Raw genomic sequence first — 21,570 nt, 5'->3', positions numbered from 1 at the left:
TTGTCTACCATATCAGGAAGCAGGGAGGGAAGGAGAGATAGAATTTGAAATTCAAAACATTAACAAAAACAAATGTTAAAAAAAACAACATATAATTGAGGAAAAATAAAAAATATTTTTAAAAAGATATACAGTTATCAAATTAGTTTTAAAAACCAGTTTCAAGAACCCTGAGTATATAATCCTTGATATACTTAATTTTTTTCATGTCATAGTCAGGGAGATGGGGAACTGGATAGTGGCAGAGACTCAATAAAGATACGCTGGCTTCTTAGAGAAAAATTAAGATGAAAACTTATATCTTGACTCCCAGTTCAATGCTCTTTCTTTCTATTGTACCTGACACCTTTCTAGCTGGTGTCCAAAACACCGTACACATTTAATAAGTGCTTGATGGTGGTGATGGCAAATGTGCTTCTCTAATTCTCCACTTTTTATTGCAGGTCCCTGGCCCTGGGGCAGCAGTATACATCATTGGGGTCCCAGCCTCTGCTCTGTGGCTCCATTCCTGGCCTGGTCCCCAAGCAACTTCGTTTCTGCCGCAACTACATTGAAATCATGCCCAGTGTGGCAGAGGGAGTGAAGCTGGGCATCCAAGAATGTCAGCATCAGTTCCGGGGCCGACGTTGGAACTGCACCACCATTGATGACAGCCTGGCCATTTTTGGGCCTGTTCTTGACAAAGGTGAGCCCATAAGATACTACCTGGATGGGGAGAAGGCCAGGGTCTGAGGAGGGTTCCGGTTGCTATTGCAGGTCACCTTATCCATTTCTTTAGACAGGTGCCTTCTTGACTCCCTAAAAAGCTGAATTTTTACACTTTCCTCTGTCTCTTGGGATTTCTCCCTGTGTTGAAGCGGGGGAAAGAGGAAGGGGAGGTGGGGAAGGACAATAAGACTTCAGGAAAGACAAACCCAATTATTATGCTTGAGAAAATGAATATTTTTTGCTGATAGTAAAGGGGGATGTCTCTTGGAAAGCTGGAGATATAGGTGGAAGAGAACGTGACTCTGGTCCTTGCCATAAGCATCTGTTATTTGTAAGTCATCTTTACTTTAGAAAGCTAGTCAGAATATTTCATCATTGTGATATTCCTAGGCCATCCTAGAGAACTCAGAAATCATGCATGAATACAGAGCCCCCACAGCAGCTTGTACAGACAGTGAAGTATGGAAGGATGGGGGAGAGAAGGATGAAATGGTGTAATTGTTAATTAGTGTGACATTTTCCAATGGTTTGCTGTAAATTGGACATAGTTCATTGGGATCTTTTGGATTTAAGATTCAAGAAGATTTCTGTCTGCTCTTCAAATAAATAATAAGATAGATATTGCTCACCAGTCAGTTAGCATTTAGTAAGCCCATTTTATGCCAAGCACTATTCTAAATACCCAGTGAAGATACAAAGAAAGACAAAGTTCCTACACCATGAATTCACAATCCAATGGGGATGGGATGGTCAAAAATGTGAAGTAAAATCAAGGGAAGAATGTATGAAATGATTTCAAATGCATACATGGGAACTTTAGAGTTCCTGAATACCAAGTTTATTTATATATGTATGTGTATACTTTTATTTTTAATTTAATATTTTAATATTTTTTTATTTTCATAAATTTCATGTAAAACAAATTTTACATTTGTTTTTTAAAGTTTTGACTTTGAAATTCTCTACCTTTTTTCTCATCATCCCCCATTAAAAAGGCACATGCGAAGTTGTGTAAAGCATTTCCATAAAAGTCATGTTATAAAAGAAAACATACATTCCCCCCACAAAAAAAACTTCAAAAAATTTAAAAAAACTGTTACATTGACTGGGTTAATTTTTAAGTAGCAGTTGATATTCTAAGGAACTAAATCACACTTACCTATCTATTTTCTAGGCTTTTGCTCTTCTTTTTCTCTTTTCCTCCATCACTCAATTTTCTTTTCCTAATATTTTCTCCCTTCTTCCTGCCCTCCACTCTGTTCTAAGCATAGTATTTTCACCTTTGTTGTTGTTGTTGCTTATCTGCTTGTTTTTTTCTTTCTCCTGTTTTTCCCCTTTTGATCTAATTTTTCTTGTACAGCATGATGAATATGGAAATACATTTAAAAGAATTGCATATGTTTAACCTATAGAGGACTGCTTGCTGTATAGGGGAGGGGAGGTAAGGAGAAAAAATTGAAACAAAGTTTTACAAAAATGAATGTTGAAAACTGTCTTCATGTATTTGGAAAAATAAAATACAATTTAAAAATAATAATAATGGATCATGTTTAAGCTCTTTAAAGCTTACTAAGTGAGGCACATTATTCACCATCATTAGTAATGATTATTGCCATTTTGCAGGAGAAGAAAATAAGAATCAGTCATCATCATTTACTTAGATTCTGTCCAACTAATGGGTATCAAAGATAGGCTTTGAACCCAAGCCTATTGACTCCATGGCTGGTGTTTTCCCTCATATATCATGATGTTTCTCTACTTTTTAGAGAGGCTACATGGTGGTAGTTAGCATGCTGAGCCTAGGCTCAGGAAAATACAAGATGAGTTCCACCTTTTACACCTATTAACTGTGTTACCCTGGGTAAGTCAATTAAGTTTTCTGATTCTGTTTCCTCATCTGTACATGGTAATAATGATGTTACTATTACAACAACAACAACAACAACTACTACTACTACTACTACTACTACTACTACTACTACTACTACTAGCTATGTTACCCTGGGCAAGTCAATTAAGTTTTCTGATTCTGTTTCCTCATCTGTACATGGTAATAATGATGTTACTATTACTACTACTACTACTACTACTACTACTACTACTACTACTACTACTACTACTACTAGCTATGTTACCCTGGGCAAGTCAAATTAAGTTTTCTGATTCTTTTTCTTCATCTATAAAATGTAAATAATACTGCTGCTATTGTTACTACAGCTATTACTACTAACTAGCTAGCTAACATTTTTATGACACTTGAAGGTTTGTAAAGCTCTTTAGGGCTATATCTATCCATAATTTACTACTACTATTGTTATTACTACTATTACTATTATTACTATTAGCTAGATACCATTTTTATGGCCCTTTAGGGTTATGTCTATCTATTTATAGTTATCTACTATTAGTAGTAGTACTACTATTAGCTTACATTTTTATGGCATTTTAAATATAAGTATATGTAAAGTATTTCAAGGCTATATCTGTCTCTCCATAATCTTCTACTACTACGACTATTGCTATCACTAGCTAGCTAACATTTTTTATAGCACTTCTAAGATGTATAAAACACTTTAGGGCTATATTTATCTATCTAATTTATGATTATATATAATGTGCAATCATATATATATATATGTATATATGTATGTAAGTTTTTGTGAACAATAGTCACCACTGAGCTTTATAGCCTTATTCATTATGTGTGTGTGCATGTATGTAAACACATATGTATTCACATAAATACATATAATAGCTAAAGACTAAATACAGGCTATGGTCATGGAGAGAGATAAAAATATTTTGTATATATTTTTATATTCACACAAAACCTGTTGATAAAGTACACATTATACCTAAATACTAATTATTGTTGTAGAGAGAGAAATATAGATGTATTTCACATGTACACATATATACACATATTCATGACTACTCATAAAATATATACAATGGCTAATTATCAAATACTAACTATTGTCATAGAGTGAGAAGTATAGATATATTTCATCCGTATTTATATATACACACCCACTCATGCCTAGTCATAAAATACATAGGATAACTAAAGACTAAATACTTGCTATTTTCATTAAGAAAGAAATAGATATATTTCATATGCCTATTATATATAAGTATACATCAACACACTCATGTCTATTCATAAAATATGCATGATAGCTAGACTAAATACTTGTTATTGTCATAGAGAAATATAGATATCTTTCACACTCATTCACATATATTTGCACATTCATGCTTATTCACAGAGAAAATATGAGAGCTAAATGCCCAAGCCTGGCTATTTTATTTATACACACCACATCCTCCAATTCATATAATGAAAAAGGCTAAAGACCATATGATGGCTATAGTTCACAAAAGGGATTAGAAAAGATATTATTTATGATTCTTATTATATTTCTTTTACTGATCTTATTGGTTACACGAAAAATTCTACTTTCCATGCCCAGAGTAAAGATTATTTGTATTTTAGAAGAATGTTGGAACATATGCAAGCAGGTTCATAGCAACATTTCTGATTCAATTCAATTAACAGCAATCGTCAAGCCCCTAGTGTGTGCAGTGCACTGGGACTTGAGCCCTGAACTACTAAGATTGATAAGATAACCCCTGCCCTCAAGGAGCTTACCTACTAATATGTGCATATGTGTGTGCTTGTATGTGTGTGGGTATATTCATGGGCACATGTACATTTGAGAAGGAGGAGTATTAAGACATGCTCGCCAATAACTACAATTAATTTTAATTAAATAGTTTGGTCTTCTGTTGGGTCACATATAACACAATGTCCATCCATGATTTTTCAAATATTCTGTTTCCTGCACCCTTTACATGTGTTTCTCATTCATTTTGTCTTTCTTAGATTGCCAACTCCTAAAGGGCAGGGACTGTGTCTAATTCCCTTGGTTCAGAGCTCACACACGGCAGCTAGAAATTGTTCTTTGTTGTGAATGATATTTGCCTCTGGATCCCATTCCTACCAGTACCTTCGACCCTATCCTATCCACACACACTGGGGCTAATCATTGGCTGGGGTTTGAAGTTCCAGAAGGCAGGAGCATGGCCTGCCTCGAGAAGCACTCCCCAGGACCAAGGCAGTCAGGAAAAGAAGGACAGAGCCCGGAGGAGAAGAGAGGACAGGATGACAGGTTGGCCGGGGAACACTGTCCAGCCAGGGGCAAGGCTGCTGATCCCAATCTTCAGGGCTAGCTGGATAGAGACGGAGGAGGGAAGGGTTTGTTGGGAGTGAGAGGGCATTGGGCCACGGGGCTGAGATCAGGTGGCATGTCTGGGATATCTCAGAGGCTGGTGGCCTGTGACTGAGGGTCTTCACCGGGTAGATGAAAAGCAATGACACATGAGATGGAAGTGTAAGATTAGTCTATAGGGCTGAGATTCAGGGAGACTCGAATGCCCAGGGTGCTGAGGTGGGCTGGAGCAGGGGTCAGGTGCCAGGGAACCAAGACAGGAAGGGGGAGAGGCCGAAGGTCTGGGGGGATGCAAGGGCAAGGGTAGGGGCAGGGGCAAGCCAGGGAACCGAGAGGAGGGGCCAGGGTAGGAAACAGGGCGGGTGGTCATGTTACAAACTCCGGATTTTTTTTCTCTCCCCCTTTCCAGGGAGGAGCTGGGGGAGGATAGAGCAAAATGAGCTTATATTGATTGAAAAAGGGCTAAGCCTTGTCCCCCACTGTGAGGCTGGGGCTGCGGGCCCGGCCCCCGCCACACTCATTTCACATCGCTGCGCCATTCACACGCCCTTTCCCCCATTCTGCCCGGGGAGCGGCGGGGGGGCGGGAGCCCCATCAATAGGGATTTCCCGGCCCCGCGCGGCCCGGGAGGGGGAGGCCCGGCTGGGGGGAGCTGCCCGTTGCTACGCGGTGGCGGCAGGGAATGCCGGGCCCTGGCGCCCTGGGCGCAGTGGCCAGAGGAAGCCTGCCACATTAGGCGGATAATACAGTGTGACACGGGGGGAACAAAGGGAGATTGAGTGGCCCAGCAGGTAACGGCCGGCCGGATGGGGACTAGGCACAGGGGCTCACTGTCAGCCGCAGTTCTCAGGCTCTCTAATCCCTCCCGCCCCGCGGCCCCCTTCCGCCCCTCCCCAGGGCTGGGAACCCAAGAAGGCTCTGGGAAATTCCTCCCTGGGCCCAGCATGGACCCGCTCGGGGGATGAGGGCGGGGGCGGCTTGGGAGGTTCAGGGTTTGGCTGAAGTTTTTCGGGTTCCTCCCCCACTTCGGAAGAACGGTCGCTTTTCTTCCCAATCCTGGATTGCTTTCTCCTCCACATCCCACGGACCTGGGCCAGAAAAGAGTTAGGACGTTTATATTTCGGGGAGACAGCAGGGGGCGGGGAGAATGACTGGGGATCCCTACTCCAAACCTTGGGTACTATTAAGCAGAGCTACCTGAACTTCATCACTTGCCACTTCCCAATTCTATTTAACATCTTCGGAACGTAATTGAGAGAACACCGAGGTACTTGATGGGCTGTATAGGCTAGATGATTCTTTCTCTTCTTCTTCTTCTTTTTTTTTTAATTTAAGAAAAATCAATTTTCCTTCCATCTCATCCTGTTGTGGGAAAAAAATTCACAAGATCTTTTTTTTTAACATTTATATTCCAGCAAAAGAAATCCTCACATTCTGCTTATCCCTAATAAAATCAAATAAATATCATTTTTTGCTCCCTGTGAAAAGCATTGAAAATTTTCTCTCTGTCATCCTTAGTGGTTGGTCATCACAATCGGAGATCTTAAACATCTCCAAGTTATCTATCAATCCATCGCTGTTGTTACTGCATAAATTGTTCTTCTGGTAACTTCCTCCCCTGTTTGAGGGGGGACATTGCCGAACAGGCTTCCATGCCAATGAGTCTGCATGTTTGGGCAAAGCCTTGTCCTTTCTGCAGGATGGTGAACTCTACAAGAAGCATAGAAATGAGAAGGAGGAGCAAAGATGAGGGCAGTGACTTGTAGAAGTCACTTCATATCCATTGCCTGGTCATAGATAAACAACCATTCCTACCCTAGAAGAAGAAACCCTGGAGGGTCTGTGGGGAAATGGTGAGAAGAAGAGTGGGATGGATTAAAGATAGATTTCCTTGTTTCCCTATCCCAATAGCCAGAGAGATGATGTTTTCCCAAATCTGCCCCTGGGCTTTGTTTAATAATCAGTCTGCCAATCAATCAACAAACATTTATTAATCACTTATGTGATTTGCTAAGTGCTGGGGATACACAAAAACAGTTCCTTCCCTTAAGAAGGTACATTGTAAAGGGATGGAGGATGGGCCACATACATATAATCAGGTCCAGCCAATTTATATCTAGTAGATAATTTCAGAGAAAAAGGCTCTAGCGACTGAAGGCATCAGAAAAGATCTGCAGAAGGTAGTGTTTGAGCTGTGTTTTGAAGGAAACCTGGAATTCCAAGAGGTAGGAATCAGAATGAAGAACATTCCAATTCAGATATAGGAGACAGTCCAAAGGAACAGTTTATGAAATGAGAGAACAGGCAAGAAGAGTAAAAAGGTAGAAAGATGAGAAGCTTTGAAATATAAAACAAAGGACTTTGATAACTGTGATCATAGGAAGCCACTGGAATTCACTGAAGAGGTTGGAAGGAGGCCTCACTTACATTTTAGGAAAATAAGTTTGGCAGCTCTGGGAGCTGGGAAGATTTGAGGCAGATGGATTAATTAGAAAGCTATTGAAATAGTCTAAGAGAGGGGTGTTGAAAGGCTTGAATTAGAATAGTAGAGATAAGGGATAGATGTGAGAGAAGTGGGGAAGGTAAAAATGGAAGGAAAAAAACACCCTTGGAAACTGAATGGATACATGGGATAAGAGAAAATAATGAGTAAAGGAAGAAATCAAAGTTGAGACCAGGGAGCCAGAAGTATCCTCAAAAGAAAGAGGTGTTCAGAAGGGGTTTAGAAATGGGTTCTTATTTGGACATGGTAAGTTTGAGATGCCCGTAGAACAACCAGTTCAAGATGTCCAATAGGCATTTGGTGATGTGGGACTGAGTATTTCTCTGTGCAATAAGCTTGCAATAAACGTTTTGTTAAATTGAATTGAATTAGATGTGAACCTTCTCTGGTTTTAAAGGTTTTTGATTCTAATCCCAAGAGGCAAAATAATGTGTCCTAAAAGTATTAGTGCAAATATAGCTTGAAACTATTAGTTAACACTCTTTCCTTGGTAAGAATTGGTGACATAGCCTTTGAGTGGTCTTCTTGCCCATGTGGGCCATTTTGAGAGGGCATGAAAAGTCTTAGGTTTGAGATGTGAATCTGACACTTATTAGTTGTCACTTAACTTCTTGAGTCTTAGTTTAGTTATTTAATTATACCTGGCACTACTTGCTTTTTGGAGATCATTATGAGGAAAACTGTTTATCAGCATGAGCTATTATTATTTCTCCACTCCAGTGGGAGAGAGAGCCCGAGTAGCTGGGCTTGGGAGTCTGCTGGACCCACACATTTACAACATGGGTACCATAGTATGAAATTTTTACCATTTCTCATTCCCATTTCCCCTTTCCTTTATTGCCCATTTCCCTCTCTCCTTTTCTCATTTCTCCCCTTCCCTCTCCTTCTCTCCCTCTCTTTCTTTCTCCTCTTTCTCTCTTCTTCTCTCCTTTTTCCTCCCCCTCTTTCCTTCCCTCCTCCCCCTCTTTCCTTCCCTCCTCCCTCTCTCTCCTTTCCTCCTCCCTCTCTCTCTGTCTCTCCATCTCTTTTCCTCTCTCCTCCCTTTTTTACTCTCTCCATCTCTCTCCATTCTCTGCCTCTTTCTCTGTCTCTCTCATACTTTGTTTCTGTGTCTTTTTCTCTGTCTCTGTCTCTGTCTCTGTCTGTCTCCTCTCTGTCTCTCCATCTCTTTTCCTCTCTCCTCCCTTTTTTACTCTCTCCATCTCTCTCCATTCTCTGCCTCTTTCTCTGTCTCTCTCATGCTTTGTTTCTGTGTCTGTTTCTCTGTCTCTGTCTCTGTCTGTCTCCTCTCTGTCTCTCTTATGTCTCTATTTGCTAGTGTGCTTTAGAGAAGGCAGGCAGGAAGCATTTATGAATTATTTACTATGTGCCAGGCACAACATCAACTTTAGAAGGTAGGTATGATTAGATTCCCATTTTACAGTTGAGGAAACTGACTTGCCTGAAGTCACACAGTTAATAAGAGTCTGAGGGCAGATTCATACTCAGGTCTTCTTGTTTTTAGGTCCAGTGTTCTAAACCTTGTGAAACCTAGCTGCCTCTGGGCAGCTATAGGAATTTTTGATATTGGAATGAACCTTTTCACTCTCCCTTCTCTCCCTGTTGGATACACTAAAAAATGTGGTCCATCTGAATCTAAGAGCAGGGATTAGGTCAGCATTCCCTTATTTTAGACTGAATGTTTTCTCTCCCACAGCCACTAGAGAATCTGCTTTTGTGCACGCCATTGCCTCTGCTGGTGTGGCTTTTGCCGTCACCCGGTCTTGTGCCGAGGGCACTTCTACAATCTGTGGCTGTGACTCCCATCACAAGGGGCCTCCTGGAGATGGCTGGAAGTGGGGTGGCTGCAGTGAAGATGCCGACTTTGGGGTATTGGTCTCCAGGGAGTTTGCTGATGCCCGGGAGAACCGCCCAGATGCCCGCTCTGCTATGAACAAACATAACAATGAGGCTGGCAGGACGGTGAGTAAGACCCTTCTCCCCCAGTCTTGCTCTCTCAAATCTTCATTCTTTTTCTTTCGGATCCCACTCCCTTTTCATTTCTATTTTCCTACTCTAGTAGGAAACTCTAGTTCTTCCTTTCAGGTCTCAAGGCTCTCAATTTATGAGCACCTTCTAATCAGCTCCCAGCATTGCCTTTGGCTGGACCCTTTTCTGCGTAGGAGACTTTGTCTTTCAGTAACACTGATCTAAGTTGTTTATAAGTAAGAGAAGAGTCTGCAGGCAATCTGTGCTCTCTTCTCCAGCTCTGCCATTTTGCTTGCTGTCAGACATTGGCTGAGTCCTTTCTCAATTCTGGACCTCAGTTTTCCCATCTATTCTCCTAGACAAAAAAAAAAAAAGTCAAAGAAAGTTTGAGGGAAGCAAAAGGGAATGGGGTGTTGAATCAGAAAGAACCCAGAATGATAATGTGGGAGGAGATAAATTTTTGCCTGACTTTGAAGCCTAAGGAATAAACCTTGTCCAGTTGGCCATAGCTATAGGTAACCTTACAAAGAGTTACCTATATAAGGCATCTATATATACCTATATATAAGGTATACTTCCCTTATAAAGAGGATATGAGAGTCCTGAGATATACTGTGGCTGCTTTGGTCCCTCTCCTTCCCACAGACTATCCTGGACCACATGCACCTCAAATGTAAGTGCCACGGGCTCTCGGGGAGCTGCGAAGTGAAGACCTGCTGGTGGGCCCAGCCTGACTTCCGGGCAATCGGTGACTTCCTCAAGGACAAGTATGACAGTGCCTCTGAGATGGTGGTAGAGAAACACCGAGAGTCAAGGGGATGGGTGGAAACCCTCCGGGCCAAGTATGCACTCTTCAAACCACCTACTGAGCGGGACCTGGTTTATTATGAGAACTCCCCCAATTTCTGTGAACCCAATCCTGAAACCGGGTCCTTCGGAACTAGGGACCGGACTTGTAATGTAACCTCCCATGGGATCGATGGCTGTGACCTTCTGTGCTGTGGCCGAGGCCACAATACACGGACAGAGAAGCGAAAGGAGAAATGCCATTGCATCTTTCATTGGTGTTGCTATGTCAGCTGCCAAGAGTGTATCCGTATCTATGACGTCCATACCTGCAAGTAAAGACCGGAGGTAGGAGATAAACCAGAAAGAGAGGGCTGGGGTTGATTAATGTTAATGTCCCTTAATGTAAGAGGGAGAAGGGAGGGATGGGTGGAAATGACCCCTGATAAGCAGGATAAGATAGCAAGAGTTGTTTATTCCTCCTCCTGACATCCACATTCAATTTCCAGTTTGTCCAGGTATTTGGATTCCTAGGTAGCTTGAAATGGAAATAGGCTTTCCAGACTTAAATGAAATGATCTTGGACTAATGGACTAATGACCTTAAGGCCACAGATATACAGGAAACATAGAAGGGGGTGATGGAATGGGCAGAGGTTCAACAACTTATTGAAATTCTCATTTAAACTTCTAGTAGATAATGAACCATATTTATTGGGGATAGAGTAGGGGGCAGAGGCAGGGATTCTAAGAAGAAGAGATGAGGATGGACAATGTTTTATTCATAAGGAGAACAGTTTGTTCAAAGTCACAAAGTTGCCACTGAGTGTGCTGATACTATTAAACTCAGGTGGAAAAAAAAAGAGGCTATATTGTAGCCTGATTGTCAAGTAAAAGACCAATTGAAAAGAGGAGACAGGGACTTTCTGTACAGAAGTTTAATATACAGATCCCTTTAAAACATCAGGGTTTAGGAAAATATCCAACATAGTTTTACAGAGAACCTAGGGTCATTTCCAGTCATCCTAATATCTTGTCATTGGATTCAGATGGCTCTGGAAAAGAGATTGAGACTTAGCACAGCCTACACTTAAATTCAATTTATTTGCAAATCATGACATCTCCTTCCCATGTCATGGTCCTCTTTGAGAACAAAGGACAAAGAATAATTTGCAAGTAGTCACAGTAGCTGTCCCACTGGGGACTTCCCAATTGGACAATGCGGGGTTTCCTTTTCTTCCTCCTTCCCTTCCTCCCTTCCTCTTTTCCTTCTTCTCATTCCTCTCTCCATATAGGGAATCATATCTTTACCCATAGAAGTTCTGCCCAAAGGAATGTTAATTTTAATTGCTGAAACCTAACAAGTATCTTGGGGTTTACAGGCTGGCTTTCTTTTTTATGGGCTATGACTCAAACCCAAATCACTTTAGTTGTACTTGAGTGACCAACCAATCCTCACTTGGTCATTGTTTGAATTCTGAAATAGCAATTGTTTCTGTTTTGGCCAGATTTTCTTCCTCCCTTCCCTCCCTCCCTCTCTCCCTCCCTTCCCTTCCTTCCTTCCCTCCCTCCCTCCCTTCCTTCCCTCCCTCCCTTCTTCCCTTCCCTCCCTCCCTCTCTCCCTCCCTTCCTCTCTCCCTCCCTTCCCTCCCTTTCCTCCCTCCCTCTCTCCCTCCCTTCCCTCCCTTCTTCCCTTCCCTTCCTTCTTCCCTTCCCTCCCTCCCTCCCTTCCTTCCCTCCCTTCCCTCCCTTCCTCTCTTCCCTCCCTTCCCTCCCTCCCTCCCTCCCTTCCCTCCCTTCCTCTCTTCCCTCCCTCCCTCCCTCCCTCCCTCCCTCCCTCCCTCCCTCCCTTCCTTCCTTCCTTCCTTCCTTCCTTCCTTCCTTCCTTCCTTCCTTCCTTCCTTCCTTCCTTCCTTCCTTCCTTCCTTCCTTCCTTCCTTCCTTCCTTCCTTCCTTCCTTCTTCTAGGTAAAAGAGGCCATTCTTTGCCTCATTTTTACCTAGCCTTAATCACTGAATGGATGGTTGCCTCAGTTAAACTGAGACCTGGGAAATACCTTAGCTTTAAAAAGGCCAAGATCTCCCACTGCATCCAGGACTATTTCCTGATCCATATCTTGCCACTGGATCCAAATGTCTCTGGAGGAGAGAGAGAGTCTAGTGACTTTGCATAGCCCTCCCTCACTTAAATGCAATTCCTACGCAGGTTATGATATCTCTGATGTCATGGTGTTCTTTGAGAACAAAGGAAAAACAACAACAAAGAACCTATAAAAAGCCCCATAAAAATTACCTTTTATTCACTTGTGAAAACCCCTACTTCTCATTGTAGAATGAGAAGAAATGAAAAACTTTTTTTTTCAATTAAAAATGGAAAATCCTCTCTTCTTCCTATTGCCCCATTGAAAATTATTTTTAAAAATGCTAGAAATGCTAGTTGTATCAATAAGACAAGAAAAAGAAATCAAAGGAATAAGAATAGGCAACAAGGAAACAAAGTTACAGATTTTTTGCAGATGATATGGTGTTATGCTTAGAGAATCCTAGAGAATCAGGTAAAACACTAGTTGAAAGATCATTAAACAATTAAAGATTATCCATTAGGATGAGGTGGGATTTATACCAGGTTCAATATTAGGAAAACTTTCAATATAATTGACCATATTAATAACAAAACAGCAATTGTAAGATTTCAATAGATATAGAAAAAACTTTTGACAAAATACAACATTCATTCTAGAAATAAATGAAGCTTTGTGAAAATAATCAGTATTTCTCTAAAATGTTCAGGAAGCATTATCTGTAATGGGGATAAGCTTTCTAGTCTTTCCAAAAAAAATCAGAGGTGCAGCAAGAATGGCCATTATCACCACTATTATTCAAAATTGTACTAGAAATATTAGCTCTAACAAAAAGACAAGAAAAATAAACTGAAGGAATAAAAATAGGAAATGATGTAACAAAACTATCGCTCTGTGCAGTTGATGTGATATATACTTAAAGAATCAACTGAAAACTGAAATAATCAACTTTAGCAAAGATGTAAGGTAGAAAATAAACACACATAAATGATTGATATTTCTATATATTACCAATAAAACCCAACAGGATGAGATAGAAAAATAAATGTCATTTAAAAACTGCAGACAATATAAAATACTTAGAGTCTGCATGCCAAGATAAACCCAAGAACTACGTAAACACAATTACAAAACACTTTTTATACAAAGACAGATATAAACAACAATTTACTTGTCAGATCTATAGAAAAGTTTCGGTTTTTATGATCAAACAAGAGATAGAGAGGATCACAGGAGGTAAAATCAATAATTTTAATTACATGAAATTAGAAATGTTTTTACACAAACAAAAATCAATTCAGTCAAAATTAAAAGGAAAGCAAAAACTGGGAGGCCGATTTAACAGCAGTTTTCTTTGATAAAGGTCTCTTTCTTTAAAATATGGGGAACTGAGTCAAACTTATAAAAAAAAGTAAGAGCCATTCTCAAATTGATAAATGGCCCAAGGATATGAATAGATAATTTTCAGAAGACGAAATCAAAGCTAGCTGTAGTCATGTGGAAAAATACTCTAAATCATTATTAATTAAAGAAATAGAGAAGACAATTCTGAAGTTTCATCATACACCTATTAGATTGGCTAACATGACAGAAAAGGAAAATGACAACTGTTGAAGGGGAAATGGAAAATTAGGGATACTAATGCACTGTTTGTAGAGTTGTGAACTTGTCAAACTATGCTGGAGAAAAATTTGAAACATGTCCAAAGGACTATAAAATTATGGATACCCTTTGGTTTCTATCTTTTATTTTTCTAGCAGTTCTTTATTTATATAATATTTTCCTCTAGTTACATTTAAAATTTTTTTTACATTTATTTTTAAAACGTTTGAGTTCCAGATTCTTTCTCTTATCATCCACTCCCCAACTCCCATTAAGACATAACATGTGAAGTTATGCAAAACATTCCCAAAAAGTCATGTTGTGAAAGAAAACATAGATTTCCTATCCTGAAAAACAAAACAACACAAAAAAACAACAAGAAAAATAAAAGGGTGGGAGAGAGAGAGAGAGAGAGAGAGAGAGAGAGAGAGAGAGAGAGAGAGAGAGAGAGAGAGAGAGATATTTTAATCTGTAATCACACACAATCAGTTCCTTCTCAGGGTATGGGAATTTTTCAAAGTAGTTGTGGATATTGCTCAGAATAGCAAAGTCATTTACAGCTTGTCATTCCAGAGCATTGCTATTATTTTGAATACAGTACATTTCACTTTGCTCATTGAGTTCATGGAGAACTTTCCAGGTTTTTTTTTTTCCTGAAAGCATCCTGCTCATCATTTCCCATAGAACAATAACATTCCATCATGATCAGATACCACAATTTATCCAGCTATTCCCCAAATGATGAGCATCTTCTCAATTTTCAATTTTTTACCCTGAGGTGAGAGCTGCTATAAATATTTTTGTACATATACATCCTTTTCCTTTTAAAAAATTCTTTTGGGATTCATAGTTAGTAGTGGTATTGTTAGATCAAAGGAAATACATGAATTTATAGCTCTTTGGGCATATATCATATCTTTTGATCATTTATCAATTGGGTCATGGCTCTTTATTTTTTATAAATTTGACTCAGTTCTCTCTGTTTGAGAAATGAGACATCAGAGAAACTTGCTTCAAATCTCTTTTTATAATTACTATTGACAAATGTATTTCCCCCATTTATTCTATTCTCTCTCCTTTCCCCCTGTCCTCTGTCCATTCTGACCACTGCCTTCTCCAATGTGTCCTCTCTTTTATCACCCTTCCCCCTTCCCATATTCCATTCCTCTCCTACTTTCCTGCAGGGTAAGATAGATTTCTATGCCCATATTGAGTGTTTGTGTTATTTCCTCTTTGAGCTCATTCTGCTGAGAGTAAGGTTTACTCATTCACTCTCTACTCCCATTCCTTCCCTTCACTATAAAAGCTTTTTCTTGTCTCTTTTTATGGCAGATAATTTAAACCATTTAGGAATCCAGCAATGTGACTATTAGTTCTGTATCCCAAAGAGAAAAAGAAAAGGAAGAATGCCCATATGTACACAGATATTTATTCTTCTTGTATGTATGCTTTTCTTGTAATGGCAAAGAATTGGAAATGGAGAGAATGTCCATCAGTTAGGGAATGCCTGAATAAGTTGTGGTATATGATAATATTAGAATATTGTGCTATAAGAAATGATAAAGAGGATGATTTTAGAAAAACTTGGGAAGACCTATGTGAATCGATACAGAATAAAGTCAAGAAAGCCAGAAGATCATTGTATAAAATAATAGTAATATTGTAACAATGATCAACAGTGAAAGACTTCAACATTCATACTACCTGTGTGATCTTGAGGAAATCACTTAAACTTTGCCTCAGTTTTGCCAACTGAAAAGTAGGAATAATATCTCTGTTGGTATCGTTTATTTTTGCCCTATTTCTCTGATTGTATCATTTATTTTTACTCTTTAAATTTACTATTGTCACCTTGAATAAACTTTGTTCTCTTAGGTAGATGACATACTTTTCCGAAGCCCACTTTAGAAGCACTTACCTCTTGAGGATCAAATGAGATAATATTTGTAAAATGCTTATCACAGTGCTGGCACATAGTAGATACTTAAATGATTTCTCTCTCCCTCCCTTCCTCCTTCCCTCTATTTCTCCATTTGTCTCTCTCATCGTTTTCCTTCTTTTCATTGCTTTCTTTCCTTTCTTTCCTAACCTTATCAGGTCATCTAGTTCAATTCATAGCAGGGCAGAAATCCTTTCTACTACATTTTTGACAAGTAGTTTTCTGGCTCTCCACTTGAATACCTCCTTTGGTGGGCAGCTCATTTCCTGTTGAGTTAATTCTTTGCTATAAAGCCACACTTTTTTCCTAAGTTCGGGAATTAAAATACGTGACTAGTAACGCTAGGGGTGATTCAGGAGAAGTGGAGCACAGAAATAATTGGGTCTCTTTGCCTCTTGAAGATTTTATTTTAATTCTGAAGGCCCTTATATGAATATCAATAAGTGGGATCTAATGGTGATGTCGGATTCAGGAAATCCGAGGTGATTCAAGTCCTGCCTCTGGAACATGCTAGCAGTATGATTATGTGATTATTAACTTCTCAGTGGCCCCAGGCAACTCATTAAGCCATAAAGACCAGTTGCTTATCTGTATTAGAGGAGGAAATTTTGCATTATGGGAGTTCTATACACCAAAGGGAATCACAGATCCAAATGTATGTGTGTGTGTGTGAGACAGAGACAGAGAGACCGAGACACAGAGAGACAGAGAGACAGAGACAGAGACAAAGAGAAACAGAGATAGACACACACACACACACACACACACACACACACACACACACACACTCCAAGTATTACCACTGAGTTATTGCTGATTATTTGTCATAACTATCCATGACCAGAAACACAAAAAAGAATCATGATCATTTAACCTAAAACCAAGTATTAAATCTCTTAGAAACAGTTCTAGATTTCATAGTCTATACATAAAGTCGGAAAGGTCTCTCAAACACTAAATTTGTTCCCAGATACCTGTATTAGGCTTGGTGATTCCTGGTTGAATTGACCACTTGCTGTAAAAGCAACATTAAGAATGTTATGGACTTGAGATCTGAAGTGGAAATCAGGACATTGTGGTTTTGTTGTCTGTCTATAAGGATTGCAATGAATTAAAAGACTCCTATTTTGGGGTTTTCCTTTTTTCCATATACAGATAAAGTCATTTGAGAAGTAACATAATTTAGTGGATAGAAAATTGATCTTAGAGCTAGAGAGGCTCAAAGGCAGTTGAGTAACACAATGGAAAGAGCATCATGCTTGGCATCAGAAATATGTGAATTCAAATTCTATCTCAGATATTGGTTAGCTATGTGATCACAGGTAGGTGATTTTAAAAAATCTATCTCTGGGCCTCAGTTTCCAAATCTATAAAATCAGCATATAATAGCATTCACCTCTCAGGGTTGTTGTGAGGATGAAATGAGATAATATGCTTTTAATTTTTTAATTTTTATGATAATGGAATCTTATATTTCCAAATACCTGCAAAGAAAGATATTCAACAATCATCTTTGCCAAACCTTGTTTTCTAATTTTCTCTCGTTCTTTCTCCCTTTCCCCTGGATAGTAAGCAATTCAATATAGGTTAAATGTTCAATTCTTCTAAACATATTTCCATATTTATCATGCTATGCAAAAAAAATCAGATCAAAAGGGGAAAAAACCACAAGCAAATAAACAACAACAAAAGGTGAAAATACTATACTTTGATTCACATTCATAGTTCTGTCTTTGGATGTGGATGTTCTTCCATTACAAATATAGGATAATATTTGTAAAGTAGTACTTTATATCTATTAGCTGTAATTATTCATATACAATGCATATAATATATAATACATATACAATATGCATGTGTATATATTTGTGACATAGAGTAGCATTTCTTAAATACTGATTAATTGACTGACTCACCAGGTCACTGAGTCATCATTGGTCGAGGGACTTGTGACACAATTATGAAATCACAGGTCCTTAACATAAAGGTCTGTGTAGATTCCCTGACAACACCAGCTGAACAATCTTGACAACCTCCAGTGGTTTTTTCCCCTTCTGGCAGGAGTAATTATATGATAAAGAAATTTGGCTTTTTTAGTTAGCCTAGAACTGGATTTTAAAGGTTACCACATCAATACCTAGTTGGGTTAAAGTATTTTTTGGGGAAACCACATTCTGTACTTTCCCTCTGTTCCTTCCCCAGCAATGAATCCTGACCCACAGAATGTAGAGTCCTTCATTCTAGAGTAGAAAACTAGAATCCAGATTCAGGTTGTACCTTTTCCTTAGCTTATAGTATACATTCTTGGTTTTGGCAAACCATTTTTCCTCTGCAGCACTCCATTTCCTCATTTGTAAAGTAAAAAGGATGATTTGAGATTCCTCCCCCCCCCCAATTTAAGATTCTGAGCCCGTGTCTAATTAGGGCTCCCATCAACTAATCAGTCAATCAATCAGTAAACATTTATTAAGCATCTACTACTGTGCCAGGCACGATACTTAATGCTAAGAATTAAAAAAAAAATCTAAAATAATCCTTGTTCTCCAGGAGCTTCCAATCTAATGACATTTATCTACTAGGGCAAAAAATATTTTTTTCAGTCTTCAAGAAGATTTCACTTATTGAAAATCAAAAAGGTATTGTAATTAAAGAAAACTCTACCCAAAATTTCATTGACCTTTGCCAATGGGTCCCCTAAGATTAATATTCCATCTATAGCATAGATCTACTCTGTATCTACTTTGGGAATAGTGACTGAAGGGTCATTTTATAGAACTTCGGCTTTCTATTAGGAGTATTGGCCATTGGGTCCAACTGACACCAGAAAAAACATTTTCTTCTAAGAATATACAAGTACATAAATACAGATTGAGAATTGAAAGGGATTGTAGAGGTTGAGTCTAAACCCCTAATTTTACAGATGGAAAAATTGAGGTTCACAGAAGATGTAACTGGTCTATGATCACATCTATAATAAGCCAACATTTGAACCCCGGTTAGGTCGTCCAGATTGTTTGAAGACCTCCTGAAAGTTGGAGTTGGGGGTTGGGGAGGGAGACATACTACCTCCTGAGGCAGTCCATTTCACTTCTGCATAGTTCTTAATTGTTAGGAAGTTTCCCCTTATTTCCAGTCTCTGCAACGCCCACCTGTTGCTCCCAGATCTGCCCCTTGGGGCCAAATAGAACCAGTCTAATCCTTCTTCCAGGTGATTGGTTTTCAAATACTTGAAGACAGATATCATGTCCCTCTACCCCCTCCCCCTTCCCCAGGTATTCTCTTCTCCAGGCTAAGCATGCCCAGTCCTGTCAACTCATCCTCGTATGGCATGAACTTGAGGCCCTTCAGCACCTGCTTGTTCTCTTTGGACAAGCTTGTTATTGTCCTTCCTAAGGTATGATGTATGGGACACAGTTCTGATAATGTGTTCTGGGCATGCCAGAGTAGAGTAGAGTGAAGTCCTCCTCGATCCTGGAAGCTCAAGACTGCATCACTTTTTTTGGACATCCCATAAAGTTGCCTCATCTTGAGCTTGCAGTCCACTACCAACAACTTCCAGATCTTCTTTGGGTTTGGGGTTATCTGGCCAATGCCATTCCCATCTGGTACTTGTGAGGTTGATTTTTTGAACCAATATGTAAGACTTTTACATTTATTCCTATTATTACATTTCAGCTCGATTCAGTGCAGTTATCTAACCTGCCTTTTTGAATCCTGCTTTTGTTATCCAGCATATTGCCTCTCTCTCAGCTTCATTTTATTTAAAAAGCTGATCAGCATGCCATCTGTTTCTTTATCCAAGAAATTGTTAAAAATGTTAAATAGTGTGGGACCAAGAACAGCTAGGTGGTGCAGTGGGAGTGGGTCAAGAAGACATGGTGATTATGGGCAAATCACTTAATTCTATTTGCCTCAGTTTCCTCATCTGTCAAATGAGCTGGAGAAGGAAATGGTAAACCAGTCCAGTATATTTGCCAAGAAAACCTCAAATGGAGACATGGAGAATTGAACATCACCAAGAACTCTATATTATTGCTTCCATCTTCTACGTTAGTAGTTTTCAGATCTTTGGTTTCAGGATCTCTTTAAACTCTTAAAAATTATTGAAGATTGCCAAAGAGCTTTTTGTTTATTCACTATATTAGAGATTAAAATATCAGTATTATAAAAATAGTTTTGAACTTGTGGACTCTTTGAAAAGGTCTGAGGAACTTACTACAGTCCCTTCCTGGTCCACACTTTGAGAAAGTCTGTCCCATATCATGTTTTTCCATATTCTTGGTTCGTTGGCGAGTTTCCTGCACATTAGTTTTCTTTAGACAACAACTTCTTCCTTCATATCAAAATGGCTTTTTTTTTTTGTCTCCCAGATGTCATTTTTAGGAGTTTCCTGCTCTTCTGGGCTAGAATAATTCTGTTGTAGTAATACATTTGAATGCATTGGGTCCAATCTTTGAATCTTTTAAAATCTATTCTTCTCAAATGCCTGATAGAGAATCTGTCAGGATGTCTGCAGTTTATCCTTCCTCTATCATTCCCTCTTAGAGTGATCACTTTCCCCTAAGATTTGCATCATTTCCATCTCAGCAGCCAATTTCTTTCTGATTAGAGTCAAATCAAGAATAGAATTTCTCCTTGTTGGCTCCTGGATGGGTGACCAGTGTTTCTTTAATCTTTCAGAGTCATGAAGATAGGCAATCTAATGAGACAGAGAAAGCTAAGCCAGAGGGAGGCTCACAAGATGAAACTCGCAAAGACAGGTCTAGAAACTGGTCCTCCAGCTGCTTTTACCACAATTACTCCCGTCTAGGGTTCTGAGAGGTGTTATGGTTGTTTGCTTGTGTCCGACTCTTTGTGACCCCATTTGGGGGTTTCTTGGCAGATACTGCAGTGGCTTACCATTTCCTTCTCCAGATTTGACAGATGAGGAAACTGAGGCAAAAAAGTGACTTACCCAGCTGTATGATCTAGTAAATGTCTGAGCTCACAAAGATGAGTCTCTAACTCCAGCATTAGTACTTTATCCACTGAGAACAATGGAGAGGGAAGAATTTCAAACAACTTGTAAAGAATAGGCCTCAGCAAAACTGACTTCAGGAGATTATAAAATAGAATAAGATATAGAAACTCAAAGCCCAGGATTTTTCTGGGAGAGAACAATTAATAGCTATACTTTCCAGTGGATTAATTTAAAAATATAAAATGGTTTGTGTGAGTTACAATCTTTACTAGCCTTCAAGTAGACTGAGGTCTAAGCCTTTTGTTAAAGGGCTAAGCCCAGTTACTTATAGATGATCCTGGAACAGTTAAATGAGATCTTGTTTCTAGTCTCTAGGTTGTAACCCATGTAGCAGTAACTATTTATAACTATGCAGGAGACCTTGGGAAAGTGGATTAATAAATCTGGATATCAGTTTCTTGATTCTTAAAGGGTGAGGTTCACATCATATAGTTTATGCAAAACATGTTATGAATGAAAGATACCCTCACAATGCTCTCATAGAATCAATTAAGCAGAATCATTTCCTTCAGGTTAGGATTTCTCAGTGGTAGAAAACTCAAGTCCTATACTTTTAATGACCTTTTCCCATATCACATTTTAAGGTTTGCTTTAAGGTATATTTTGGAGACATAGCATCAAACCAGTTAGGTTGGCCTTGGGTTCCCATCTAAGATAATTCATCATGGAAACATTGATTGATCTCTTCCTTTCCAAGTAGAATGAGAAATACCTGTTTGGGGAAGATGGGCCA

At 39.2% G+C, this 21,570-nt stretch overlaps 1 protein-coding gene across 2 annotated transcripts in view; it reads left to right on the top strand.

Moving 5' to 3' along the window:
• The window catches only part of WNT3 (Wnt family member 3), a 99,804-nt gene that overhangs the window by 71,849 nt on the left and 6,385 nt on the right, over window positions 1–21,570 (top strand). For both annotated transcript variants that reach the window (XM_074260999.1, XM_074261000.1), the window contains exons 2-4: window positions 444–685; window positions 9,140–9,405; window positions 10,057–10,545. In XM_074260999.1, coding sequence (XP_074117100.1) covers window positions 444–685; window positions 9,140–9,405; window positions 10,057–10,536 — 988 coding nt within the window. In that variant the 3' untranslated portion in view covers window positions 10,537–10,545. The remainder of the gene's footprint in view (window positions 1–443; window positions 686–9,139; window positions 9,406–10,056; window positions 10,546–21,570) is intronic.

Source organism: Sminthopsis crassicaudata, chromosome 4, assembly GCF_048593235.1.
Source record: "Sminthopsis crassicaudata isolate SCR6 chromosome 4, ASM4859323v1, whole genome shotgun sequence".
NCBI classification, from domain to species: Eukaryota; Metazoa; Chordata; class Mammalia; order Dasyuromorphia; family Dasyuridae; genus Sminthopsis; species Sminthopsis crassicaudata.
The sequence above is the reverse complement of the archived record's forward strand: the minus strand, read 5'-3'. Positions and strand labels throughout refer to the sequence as shown.